Below are 13,106 nucleotides of genomic sequence, written 5' to 3'. Positions count from 1 at the left end.
GGGCCACCTGCCTGAGAGCCCCCCAGACGGCAGGAGGGGCCAGGATGGGGACCTCCAGAGGCTAGCTGGGGACAGAAGAGGCCTCCTACCCTACAGGATGGACCCCAGCCTCACCTGGGCTGAGGACAGCTCTGCACCCAGAGGGCTGACCTGGTCATCAAGCTTGGGCTGTCTCCCTCCTCCAAAAGGGACTGTCCGGCTGCCCGGCTACAGCACTGGGGCTCAGGGCAGTAGCACATGCTTGTCCTTGCCGGTATCCTAGAGGAGACGCTCAGCAGCCAGCAGCTATCTCCAGCCTCTGGGGAATCCCCATGCTCTCTGAGACCCTCATTTTTCTCACTTCCAAGTGGGGCTCACGTTTCCAGGGCTTTCCATGGACCAACTGACACTACATGTGAGAGGGACCAGCCTACTGCAGATCAACGGATTACCAGCATCACAGCTACTTCCTGACTGCCAGGGCCTGGGGAGAGGGCCTGGTGCCAAGCTCTAGGGAACAGTCCCCAGAGAGGGCAGATAAGTGTCCCTCCTCGCCTTCCTGCAGTGCTGGAGCTTGGCCAGCAGGAAGGCTTCCTGGGCCCAGGGAGTAGAGGCAAGTTCATACCACAGGCAGCCTCGTCCCCAGGGCCCAGGCAGGGGGGAGGAGAGGGGGCCAGAGGAAATGCAAACAGCTCCCTCCCAGTCACCTCGGCCCCTGGAGCCTGAGACCAAAGACCCTGTTACCAAAAATAGCTCACCCCAAACTGTGGCCAGCTTCCTCCAAGCTTCCCACGATCTCCTTGGGAATGAATGAGGGAGGTAGCCTGGGAGGAGCTGGCCCAGCGTCCCCTCCTCAGCCTGCAGAGGAGGACCCCAGCGTGGGAGACCCTGGAACGACCCATGTTGTTCAAGGGGCTTTTCTCACTGCTCCCTTCCTCACTCAGCAGCCAGCACAGGAAGTAAGGGCTGGGGCCTGAGAACCAGCACCCCACACCCCTCTCCACACACAAGGGGCTGTGGGGCCAGGGCCAGGTCAGCCTTGCCCTGACACCCCGGGGTCAGTGGTAAGTGTCACATGCGCCCTCCCTCACACTGGTGTGCAAATATCCCGTGTCTGCAGCAAACCAGATGGCTGGCAGAGCAATGGGCATCACTCATTCATTCAGCAGACATGTGAAGCTTCCCCAGGCCAAGCACCCTGCTAGGAGCTGGCGGTGCGGCCAGAGGGTTCTCAGATGGTTCTCCAGGGGATGTTAACGGAGTTCGGTGAAGCAGGGCTGCTCATTTATTTGCTCTTTCATAATATGAATGTTTGAGCCGCATATTCCACTAGGCACTGGGGACATGGTGGAAACAGAAAGGGTCCCCCAACTCACTGAATGTACAAGTTAGGAGACAGAGCTGAACCAAACAGAAATAACTATGTCACTACACGTTATTTTAAGTGCAAGGAAGGAGCAAAGTGGAGGTTAAAGGCACAATCTCTGGAGTGTGGGTGGAACCTGTCCTCCCATGAACTGCCTCATCTCAGCACGAATACCTACACCTATACCTATACCACCGACCCTGTTCCCTCACTGGCAGAAAGAACACTGTAATGGGTCCTACTTCGCAGGACTCTTACGGGAAGTGTTAACACCAGTGAGTGCTCAATACCCAATATGCATTTTCTTAAAAAGCATGACAATGAAGTACAATAAAAGTATAATAGAGGGAAGTAGATTTTCGGTAACACTTGAGACTTGAGCTAAGGTAGGAAGGATCAGCAGGTGTGAGCCTGTGCAGAGTAGGGGCCTGGGAGAGCAGAGGCTGGCGCAGTGGCAGGGGGCAGGGGGCAGGGGGCGAGGGAGAGGAGACGTCCTCAGCCTGCAAGGTGCATGCGCTGTGATGGAGGGCATAGGTGGGGGACAGGATTGGCCTGTCTCCCATTTTCCTTCTTCTCTTCTTTTTTTTTAAAGGTTTTATTTATTTATGAGAGACACAGAGAGAGAGGCAGAGACACAGGCAGAGGAAGAAGCAGGCTCCATGCAGGGAGCCTGACATGGGACTCGATCCCAGGACTCCAGGATCAAGCCCTGGGCCGAAGGCAGATGCTCAGCCACTGGGCCCCCCAGGTGCCCCCCATCTTCCTATTTCATAGAGAAACCAGAGGCTCAGGCAGAAGCAGCCACCGGCCTCAAGTCACCCAGCAAGACAGCTGTCTGCTCCCTGAGCCTTCTCCCTGTGGGCTGAGTGACTGTTCTGTCTGTGTGAGAGGGGCCTGGGAGATGAGGAGACAGAGCAGGGGGCAGAAGGCAGCAGAGTCGGGACCAAGAGGGGTCCCAGGTCCCAGCTGCACCCCCAGAACCGTCCCTGGATGAGCTCACACCAGGGGACCCAGGCTGTCCACAGGGTGGTGATGGGCAGGGCACTGGTCTCTCAGGACACCGAAGGCACCAAGGTCGCTGGGATGAGGAAGGAGCTTACGCCAGGCCTGCATGCCCACTGTGGGCTTAGGCGTCCAGGGGGCACAGGAAGCCCCCCCTGGGGGGGGCACCAACCCCACCCCTGCCTCTGTCCCCGATCCCTAGACTGATTTTCATTTTCAAAACTGGCAAATTCTTCTTCCCTGACCTTACCGGGACTTAGGGAGGAGGAGTCCCCTCTCCAGATCCCCAAATTCTCATTCTCCAGAGCAGAGGGGAGGTTCAGCTGGAACTCGGGCAACTGGCCACCCTGAAGTCCCACACTGTCACAGGAGGCTCAAGGGGAAACCGCTGGTGGTCATCCCCAGCCTGCAGGCCAGGCCTTGGGCTTTCCCTCTCATAGGGGTGGCCTCTGTCCCAATAGGCAGTAGGGCACTGTGCTCATGGACAAGGCCCTTGGCTCCCTCAGGTCTCCCCCACACCTGGCCCCAAGGAGAGAACAGGAGGGGCTGGCTGCCCAGCTCAGGGGCACCAGAAGCAGGCACATACCCAGCATTCCAGCTGTGGTCCTGCCAAATCCCCCCCTGTTGCCACGGCAACGCTTCCTGTACAGGATAGGGTGGCTGGAGGTGCAGCCCTGGGCTCCTGGGCTCCTTCCTCAGGTGAGGGGACCTTCTCTGGTGTAAGACCCCCACCACCCACTGGTCCCATCGGCCAGGCTCAGTCCTGGGCTCCTGATGCCAGCCCCCCAGGCCTGCTTGACACACACCCAGTACACAGGTCTCCCAGCCCACACCAGAGCTCAGAGGGCTCCTCCCAGGCCCCTCCTGCCCAGGAGGACGGAGGACAGTGCTGAAGCCTCACCACTCCCTGGATGCCCCGCAGCAGCAGGTTGCTACTTCCCTGGTGCACCCATGGCTTCAGGCATTGGCTAACCCCATCCAGATGGCAAAGGGGCTTCGGAGTCAAACACACAGAGCCTGCCTGGGCCACTCTGCTGTGACCCTGGGACAGAATGACCAAAGGGCCAACTTTACAGGACAATCATGAGGATGGAAAAAGACTGTGTGTGCCAAGGGCTCAGGACATAATAAATGGTCATAAATGCAATCTAGAAACAAAGTAGGAGATGTGACTCAAGCTCAGGTGGAGCAGGGTCCAAGAAAGACAGCAGAAGGAGGATTCCCCAAGGCCCCCCTGCCCTCCACCCAGCTTCCAAGCTCTAGTGACAGGCCCTGGGACAGGGAGTGCATGCAGCCCCTCCGGCCCCCCTCCAACAACGTCCCCCTCTAGTGCGGAAGGAGGATCTCAAAAGAAGGCACTCCCAGAAGGCCTCTCCCCCGAGCTGGCCCCTCAGCTCACACCGACCCTGGCCGCCAACAGTGGTTTTCCTAATAGAAGCCAGGTGTGGGCCAGATGCCCTGGGCGGAAGTGGGGGGCAGGGCCACGAGGAGGGCAGCATTCCAGCCCCTGCTGCCCCCGCACCAGTGCACCAGCACAGAGCACAGGCACCATCCCAGCAGCTGGGAGGGGGTAGGAACCACCCACGCTCTTCCCAGGTCTCCTTGGCCCAGAAACCCCATTCAGGGGGGCTCCCTCCAGAACCAAAGCCTCCCTCCCTTCTAGGAACTTGGAACAGTTTGGACGGCAGCCACTCTGTCTCCACCTCGGCACCATCACGATCCCCCCCACCCCCTGCTTGCCGAAGGAGGAGGAGGCAAGGAAGGAAGAAAATGTTCACGCCAGGGGAGCCGGCCCCACACAGTGCCCAGTGGAGGCAAGAATGGGGGTACCATGCACAGTGCCCTGGGACCCTGAGGAAGCTGGAGGTAGACAGCCTCAGCCTCCCTCCTTCAACCTGGGACCTCCTTTCCGGGCAGAGGCTTGGAGGTCAATCATAGAAAGCTCCAGGGAGGCTCACTGCTCATACCCACCTTGCTCTGAGACTCAGACAGCTACCACTGCCAGCCACAGAGCCAACTGGGACCAAAAGCCAACCTCCTGGGGAAGTACGGCCACTGTGGAATGGGGGGTGGGCTAAAACCTCCTATTTGGCTTGGTTCACCTGTCAGTACAGGACCTCCTTTGGGTCTTCAGCCAGTCAGAAACAGAAGTGACTGGTCTATCTTGGGCAAAAAACTGCTGTGGACTCCATGAAGGGGATCCTGTGTGTGCGTGTACACATGTGCATGCTACAAGTATGCGGGGAAGCCCCCCCACACCCACACAGCTACTGTTGATCACATTTAGGCTGGTGAATTACCCCTGACCCCAGGTAGGGAACAAGCCCTAGAGATGGAGACGGGATATCTGTGATGGGCCTGGGTTTCACTGGAGAACTCTTTCCCTGAACTGGCAGCAGGACTCTGATATTTACCTCCCTCAGGAAATAAGCCTCCTCACCTTCTAGAAAAAAAAAATTTTAATTTTTTTTTTTAATTTTTTTTTTTAAATTTTTTATTTATTTATGATAGTCACAGAGAGAGAGAGAGAGGCAGAAACACAGGCGGAGGGAGAAGCAGGCTCCATGCACCGGGAGCCTGATGTGGGATTAGATCCCGGGTCTCCAGGATCGCGCCCTGGGCCAAAGGCAGGCGCCAAACCGCTGCGCCACCCAGGGATCCCGAAAAAAAAAATTTTAAATGTCAATCTGCTCATCTCACTTTCTGCTTAAAACTCTCTAATTGGCCTCTCATAGCCCGGATGATAGGCCCTTCACCATATGCCTGGTACTTGCTGTCAAGCGAATGAATGAGTCCCCACTGGCTCAGTGACTACAGCATGAACCCAGAACCCACCACCCACTCAGCACTCAGAAGGCCCATACACCCCAAGCACCATCAGAGACCCAAACCAAACAGGCTCAGTGCCTGCATCCCACAGACCCCAGGTACAGAATGAGGGGCCCTCTGGCTTTGAGACAGGAAAGGTACAGGGTTGGTGGCTCTGTCCGTTTGGCTCCTCTGAGGCTGGCCTCTGCCAACTGTGCCACGAAGGGTAGAGGGATGAGGGTCTCAAAGAAGGAGCAGAAGGTGGAATCTTGAATTAGCTTCCAAAAGCCACAGGATGCCTCCACTGAAAGTCTGTGGACAGCCTGTCTGCACTCCACCCTGTGATCAAAGACAGGTCCTCCCAGGACCCAAAACATGTTTCCCAGGAAGAGCTTCTGGCAACAGAAGCCCACTCCCAGGTGACCCTACACACCTACTCGGTCTTGACCAGGGACATAGGGTGTAGCAGAATCTCTGCCAAGAGGTGGAACCTGCCCTCACCTGCACCTGCTGGAGCCATTAGGGCCTCAATTCGGGCCCCTGCCCACACAACTCACCTGGGAAGCCCCTGGCTTGGCTCTGGGGTCAAAGATCCGTAGCTGCTTGTCCTAAAAAGGAGAGAGGAATAAACAGAGTGCACTTAGGACAGGCAGGATCCTTAGGGGTCAGCTTGTCTCCTCCACCCGTAGGCTCTGATGACCCCGCCTCCTAGTACACAGGGCTGGCATCACACACCAGGGAACCCCTCCCCAGCCTGGTTCCTTTTCACAGCAGGGGGCAGGCCCCCTTTCCTGCCCCAGTCACCCACAACAGAGAACTTGGTGACAGGTGTTCACATTTCCTAAACACCTACTATGTGCCAGGCCTGCTACACACATGATCTCTCCCCATCTCTCCAACCACCTTACGAAGTAGTGGCTATCACCATGAGCCCTTCACAGATAGAGAAACTGAGGCTCAGAACCAAACTCTAGGCTGCCAGCTGGTAAATGCCTGGCCCTGTGTTCAGCCCAGCCCAGAGGAGCACAAAAGATGATGTCATTTCTACACATAAAGAACTTGGTGTCTAACCAGGACAGCAAGCTTACACATCCTAACCATCACTCAGCATATGTTACTGACTCAGATCACCTAAGGGTGGAGATGGGAATAGATCAAAAGATAGATAGATAATGTCAAAATAAAATGCCCATACCTTGAATAAGGACTTTATTCTTGTGGAATAATCAATGTGTATGTGCACAAATGTACACGCATAAAGAACTGGGGAGAGGTGCATCTAGGTGGCTCAGTGGTTGAGTTTCTGCCTTTGGCTCAGGTCGTGATCCCAAGGTCTGGGGATCGAGTCACACATCGAGTTCTCTGTGGGGAGCCTGCTTCTCCCTCTGCCTGTGTCTCTCCCTTTCTCCCTGTGTCTCTCATGAATGAATGAATAAAATATAAAAAAAATAAAATCCTGCTTCTCTGTCTACCTGTGTCTCTTCCTTTCTTCCTGTGTCTCTCATGAATGAATAAAAAAAAAATTTAAAAAAAAATCCCGCTTCTCTCTCTGTGTCTCTGCCTGTGTGTGTGTGTTTCTTGTGAATAAATAAATAAAATCTTAAAAAAAAAATAAATAAATAAATAAATAAATAAATAAAATCTTAAAAAAAAAAAAAAAAAGAAAAAGAACTGGGGAGAGAGGGACAGAATTTGCATTGGTTGACTACTTACAGTCTTGGCCATGATGAATTGTTAAGCATTACAAGGAAGGTGCAGAGTAACATGGATGGTGTGATTTTGCTGTGGTAAAAATAAACAAAGATCCCTATTTGACCACATTCCTGTAGCTTCTGCAAGTCTGCTGAGCAAGGAGAAAGGTCTTGAACAGCATGGGCTGTGCATTAATGCTGAGTACTGGGGAGGGTGAAGGTAGGGGGTGATTAGCTTTTCCTTTTTTCATCTTAATACAGTTCCACTTTGTTCCAATCAGCATGGATTCATATTTTAATATTTTGAAAAACAATGAAAAATAAATAAAAATCAAACAACCCTACTGAACCAGCAATGAACAACTGGAATTTGAAATGAAAAACACAATACCTTTTACATCAGCACCAAAAAACCTGAAACTCTTAGCTATAAATCTAACAAAATACACACAAGATCTACGGGAAGGATACTATAAAACTCTGATGAAAAGAATCAAATGACTAAATAAATAAGACATACTCCATGTTCATGGATAGGAATACTCAATACTGTCAAGATGTCAGTTCTTCCCAAGCTGATTTACAGATTCAACAAAACCCCAATGAAAATTCCAGCAAGTTATATCATGGTTATCAACAAATTGATTCTTAAGTTTATATGAACAGGCAAGAGCTTCCTAAGGGTCAACACAATACTGAAGGGGAAGACCAGTCAGAGGACAGACAGTGCCCAACTCTATTCTAAAGCTACAATAAGCAAGACAGTGTGGTATTGGCATAAGGACAGACAAATAGATGGAAGAGAACAGAAACAGAATCCCATAAATACAGTCAACTGATCCTGACAAAGGAATAAAGGCAACACAATTGAGAAAAGATAGTCTTTTCAACAAGTGGTACTGGAATACATGTACATCCACATGCAAAAAGATGAATCTACACACAGACTTTACATCTTCTTTTTTTTTTTAAGATTTATTTATTTATTTATTTATTTATTTATTTATTTATTTATTTATTTATTTATTCATGAGAGACACAGAGAGAGAGAGGCAGACACACAGGCAGAGGGAGAAGCAGGCTCCATGCCGGGAGCCTGATGTGGGCCTCAATCCCAGGACTCCAGGATCACGCCCTGGGCTGAAGGCAGGCGTTAAACTGCTGAGCCACCCAGGGATCCCTTCTTTTTTTTTTTTTTTTTAAGATTTTATTTATTCATTCATGAGAGACATAGAGAGGCAGAGACGGAGGGAGAAGCAGGCTTCTCGCAGGGAGCCTGATGTGAGACTTGATCCCGGGACTCCAGGATCACACCCTGAGTCAAAGGCAGATGCTCAACCATTGAGCCACCCAGGCCTTTACACCTTTTACAAAAATCGATTAAAAGGGATCACAGACCTAAACATAAAATACAAATTTACAAAAGCTCTAGGAGATAATACAGGAGAAAATCTCAGTTACCCTGAATTTGGCAATGACTATTCATTTATTTATTTTTAATTCACTTTCTCTTTAAGATTTAATGAAATTTATTTATTTGAGAGAGAGAAAGAAAGGGCACACGTAAGGTGAGGGAGAAGCAGAGGCAGAGGGAGAAGGAGGTAGAAAGAATCTCAAGTAGACTCCCCACTGAGCACGGAGCCCAACATGGGGCTCAATCCGATGGCTTTGAGATCATAACCTGAGCTGAAATCAAGAGTCGGATGCTCAACTGACTGAGCCACCCAGGGAGCCCTGGGAAAGACTTTTTATTTATTTTTATTTTTTAAAGATTTTATATATTTATTCATGAGAGACACAGAGAGAGAGAGAGGCAGAGACATAGGCAGAGGGAGAAGCAGGCTCCCTCTGAGGAGCCCGATGCAAGACTCGATCCCAGGACCCCAAGATCACAACCTGAACTGAAAGCAAACACTCACCCACTGAGCCACCCCAACGATGATGTTTTAGATACATTAAAAGTATGACCTATGAAAAAAAAAACTGAATTTCATTAAAATCAAACTTCTGGTCTACAGAGACACTGTTAAGAAAATGAAGACAGGCCACAGACTGGGAGAAAATATTTGCACAGCATGTATCTGAGAAAGGACTTGTACCCCAAATATACAAAGAACACTTCAAACTCAAAAAATAAGAAAACAACCCAATTTTAAAAGTGGGCAAAAGACCTGAATGAACACCCTACCAAAAAAGATACACAAGATGAAAAGTGAATACATGAAAAGAGGTTTTTAATACCATATCTCAGGGAATTAAAAACTAAAACAATTACCACTACACACCTCGTAAAATAGCTAAAACTTAAAAAAAAATGATAACACACATGCTGGCAAGATTGTGGAGTAACAAACTCTTATTTGCTGATGGGAATGCAAATGGAACAGCAACTTTAGAAGACAATCTGGAAGCTTCTTACAAAGCCAAAAATGCTCTTAGTATATGATCCAGCAATTATGCTCCTAAGTATTCATCCAAATGAGTTAAGAACTTATGCCCAGGGTGTCTGGGTAGTTCAGTCGGGGTGAAGCGTCTGCCTTCAGCTCAGGTCATGATCTCAGGGTCCTGAGATAAAGCCTTGCGTGGAGACCCACGTTAAGCTCTGCCTCAGGTTCCATGCTCAGTGGAGGAGTCTGCTTGTCCCTCTCCTGCTTATGTGCATGCGTGTGTGCTCTCTCTCAAATAAATAAAATCTTTTAAAAATTATGCCCATATAAATGTTTATGGCACTTTTAAAGTTGCAAAAAACTGGAAATAATCAACATGTCTCAACAGCTGAACAGATAAACTGTGGTACATTCCCACAACAGAATATCATTCAGTGAGAAAGAGAAAGAGTAAGAAGCCAAACCATAAAACTCATAGAAGAAAACTTAGAGGAAAAGCTTCATGACATTGGATCTGGCAATGATTTCTTGGATTGGTCACTGAAACAAAGACAGGTAAATGGGACTACATCAAACAACTTGTGTTCTGCAAAGCCTGCAATCAATGGAGTCAAAAGGCTGGGATGGGAGATGATGCTTGCAAATCATATATCTGATAAGGGTTTAAGATCCAGAATATATGAAGAATTCATAAAACAACAAACAAAATCAAATAACTCTAAAAAATGGGCAAAGGACCTGAACAAATATTTCTCCCAAAGTATACAAATGGCTAGCAAACATACGAAAAGATGTTAGTCATCCAAGGAATGCAAATTATTATTATTATTATTATTTTTTAATTTATGATAGTCACAGAGAGAGAGAGAGAGAGGCAGAGACACAGGCAGAGGGAGAAGCAGGCTCCATGCACCGGGAGCCCGACATGGGATTCGATCCCGGGTCTCCAGGATCGCGCCCTGGGCCAAAGGCAGGCGCCAAACCACTGTGCCACCCAGGGATCCCAAGGAATGCAAATTAAAACCAAGATGAGGGATCCCTGGGTGGCGCAGCGGTTTGACGCCTGCCTTTGGCCCAGGGCGCGATCCTGGAGACCCGGGATCGAATCCCATGTCGGGCTCCCGGTGCATGGAGCCTGCTTCTCCCTCTGCCTGTGTCTCTGCCTCTCTCTCTCAATCTGTGACTATCATAAATAAAAATTAAAAAAAAAAAAAAAAAACAAGATGAGGTATCATCTCTTATCCATTAGGACGGCTACTATTAAAAACTCGGGGAACAAACGTTGGCGAGGGTGTGGAAAAGTTGGAGCCCTCCTGTACTGTTGGTGGGAATGTAAAATGGTGCGGCTGCTGTGGAAAACAGGGTGGCAGTTCCTCAAAAAAGTAAAAATAGAATTACCTTATGATCCAGCAATTCCACTTCTGAGTACATTCCCAAAAGAAGCAAGAAGAGGGTCACAACCAGCACATCAATGTGCACTATTCTCATTAGTATCCACAGCACTCACAGCAGCATCATGCACAAGAGCCAGAGGTGGGGGCAACCCAAGTATCCGCTGACAGAGGAGCGGGTACACAGAATGTGGTATACACACACGATGGATTCAGCCTGAAAACAGAAATCCTGTCACATGCTACAACACAGATGAACCTTGAGGACATTATGGTAAATGAAATAAGCCATCACAAAAAGACAAAGAGTCCATGATTCCACCTACACGAGCTATATAAGGTAGTCAAAACCACAGATATGGAGGGTGGAATGGTGTTGACTGAGGGCAGGGGGAAGGGGAAAGGGGAGTTGTTGTTTAATGGGTAGGGGGTCTCAGTTCAGGAGACCTGTTTCACAATGACCTAAGTAAATTTAACATCCCTGTATACATAAAAACAGTTAAGACGGCAAATTTTATGATGCGTTTTTAACCACCATAATGAAATAGCTGTCAGTCCACAATAAGACAGAAGACCCATAAATGCACATTACTAAGTGAAAGAGGCCAATCTGGAAAGGCTACATATTGTAGGATTCCAACCATATGACATTAGGGAAAAGGCAAATCTCATGGAGACAGCAAAAAGTCAGCGGTTGCCAGTGGTCTGGGAGAGGGAGGAAGGAATGGAGTGGTGAAATACAGGGCACTTTTAGGGCAGAGAGGTTATTCTGCACAATGCTGTAATGTGGGTATATGATGTCGTGCGTTTGTTAAAACCCCTACAATGCAGCCCCAAAGGTGAAGCCTAATGTAAACTCTGGCCTTTAGTTACTGTAGCAATATTGATCTAATTATAACAAATGCACCACACCAACCAGCAGGGCACCTGATGGGGAGGAGGGACATGGGAACTCCTGGTACCACCTGCTCAGTATCTGCCTGGTTCCTGCCCAGGTGCTTGGGATGCAGGGCTAGCAAACAGTCCCTGCTGAGTACTGGACTCCGCAATGTACAGGCAGTCACAGGGAACTTCAGGGAGAAACTCAGGCCCAAGATGAATCTCCAAGGACAAGCAGAGCCTGCACCGGGAAGAGAAAGGTATTCAAAGGAAGTGGAAATGTATGAACAAAGATGTGGAAACAGGAACTTGCTGACACGTGACATGAAGGGGAAGGCAAGGCCATGCAAGGAGCCTAGATGGTGGGAATGGAGGGGGCAGTGGGCGAGTGCACAACTGGACAAGAGGGGGGCCTCCCTTGGCAGATCAGTCCCGGGTCTTCCTGACACACCTGGTGGGGTCCCAGGGTTCTTGGGTCACTCCTGACAAAGTCTTCCCTGGCTGCAGCTTACTGAGCACCTGCTACATGCCAGGTGGGAAGCAGGCACAGTCTGGAACTAGCCATGCAGCAGCACCATTCCACGACACTGCACAGCTCTGGGTTCAGGAGGATGCTGTTTTGAGACAGAAGAGGACAGTGAGGCACACAGGACAGAAACAGACAGAAAGAACAGTGAAACACAGAGAGAGGTGGAGAGGAATGGAGAGAAACACGGGACAGAGAGAGGACAACCAGAGATCGAGGACAGAGACAGGGAAGTGAGAGGCAGAGAACAGGGAGAGACAGCGGATCTTGAGAGATGATGAGGTAAGAGAGAATGCCTCCGAGGGTGCCTAGCCGGCTCAGTCAGTGAGTGTTGATCTCGGAGTTGTGAGTGCGAGCCCCACACTGGGTGTAGGAGTACGTGGAAATAAAGTACTGAAAGAGAGAGAAAGAGAGACTACCTCCTGGCAGGGAGGGCCACTTTCACGTAAGTGACGGAGTCAGTAGAGAGCCAAATGGCCTGGGTTTAGATTCCAGCTCCATCACTCATGAGCTCTGTGACCCGGGCAAACCCCTGAGCCCTCAGTAGGAAGAGGACAACTGATGGCAGCACCTTTCACAGGTCAAAGTCCCAATTCTTGCCACATGGGTACAGCCGGAAGGCAGCCGGGCCAGCATACACAGAAGTTCAACACTGGATCCACACCAGGGGTCACACTGGGCACGAGAGGCTGGGCCATGGCAGGGGGAGTGGCCCTGGGCTGCGGAGGTGCACGCACCCCGAAGCTCACAGGCACAAGCACACCAGCGGAGTGGGAGCTTAGGGGGCCCACCATCTGTGAGGTCGGGGCGCCCTCTAGCGGCTGCCTGCACTTTCGAGGAGCTGAGAGGGAAGTGCCAAGGGGCTTCTGTGGGGCCAGAGGGGGCTTCAGCGGTCCTGGGAGGCAGATCCAGAGAGCCAGGTGGGAGATGGTATGGAAAGGGGGAGGCTCTGAGAGGAAGCAGAGCGTTGCCACACCCCTACTCAACTCAGGCAGCCCTGTGTGGAACCCCAGGGCCCAGCCTGCAATCCCTGGCCGAGCAGAGCTCAGGCTCCCTGCTGCCGAGTGCAGGCCCACT

The 13,106-nt window shown here is 50.4% G+C and overlaps 1 protein-coding gene across 9 annotated transcripts in view; it reads right to left on the bottom strand.

Moving 5' to 3' along the window:
* The window catches only part of LOC112923272 (mitochondrial import inner membrane translocase subunit TIM16), a 67,429-nt gene that overhangs the window by 38,121 nt on the left and 16,202 nt on the right, over positions 1 to 13,106 (bottom strand). For all 9 annotated transcript variants that reach the window (XR_003235653.2, XR_012000217.1, XM_072751370.1 and 6 more), the window contains one exon: positions 5,713 to 5,763. Coding sequence is in view for 3 of the 9 variants with exons in the window: in XM_072751370.1 (XP_072607471.1) it covers positions 5,713 to 5,763 (51 nt within the window). In the remaining 6 variants the exon portion in view is untranslated. The remainder of the gene's footprint in view (positions 1 to 5,712; positions 5,764 to 13,106) is intronic.

Source organism: Vulpes vulpes, chromosome 3, assembly GCF_048418805.1.
Source record: "Vulpes vulpes isolate BD-2025 chromosome 3, VulVul3, whole genome shotgun sequence".
NCBI classification, from domain to species: Eukaryota; Metazoa; Chordata; class Mammalia; order Carnivora; family Canidae; genus Vulpes; species Vulpes vulpes.
This window is presented reverse-complemented; position numbering and strand designations above follow the sequence as displayed.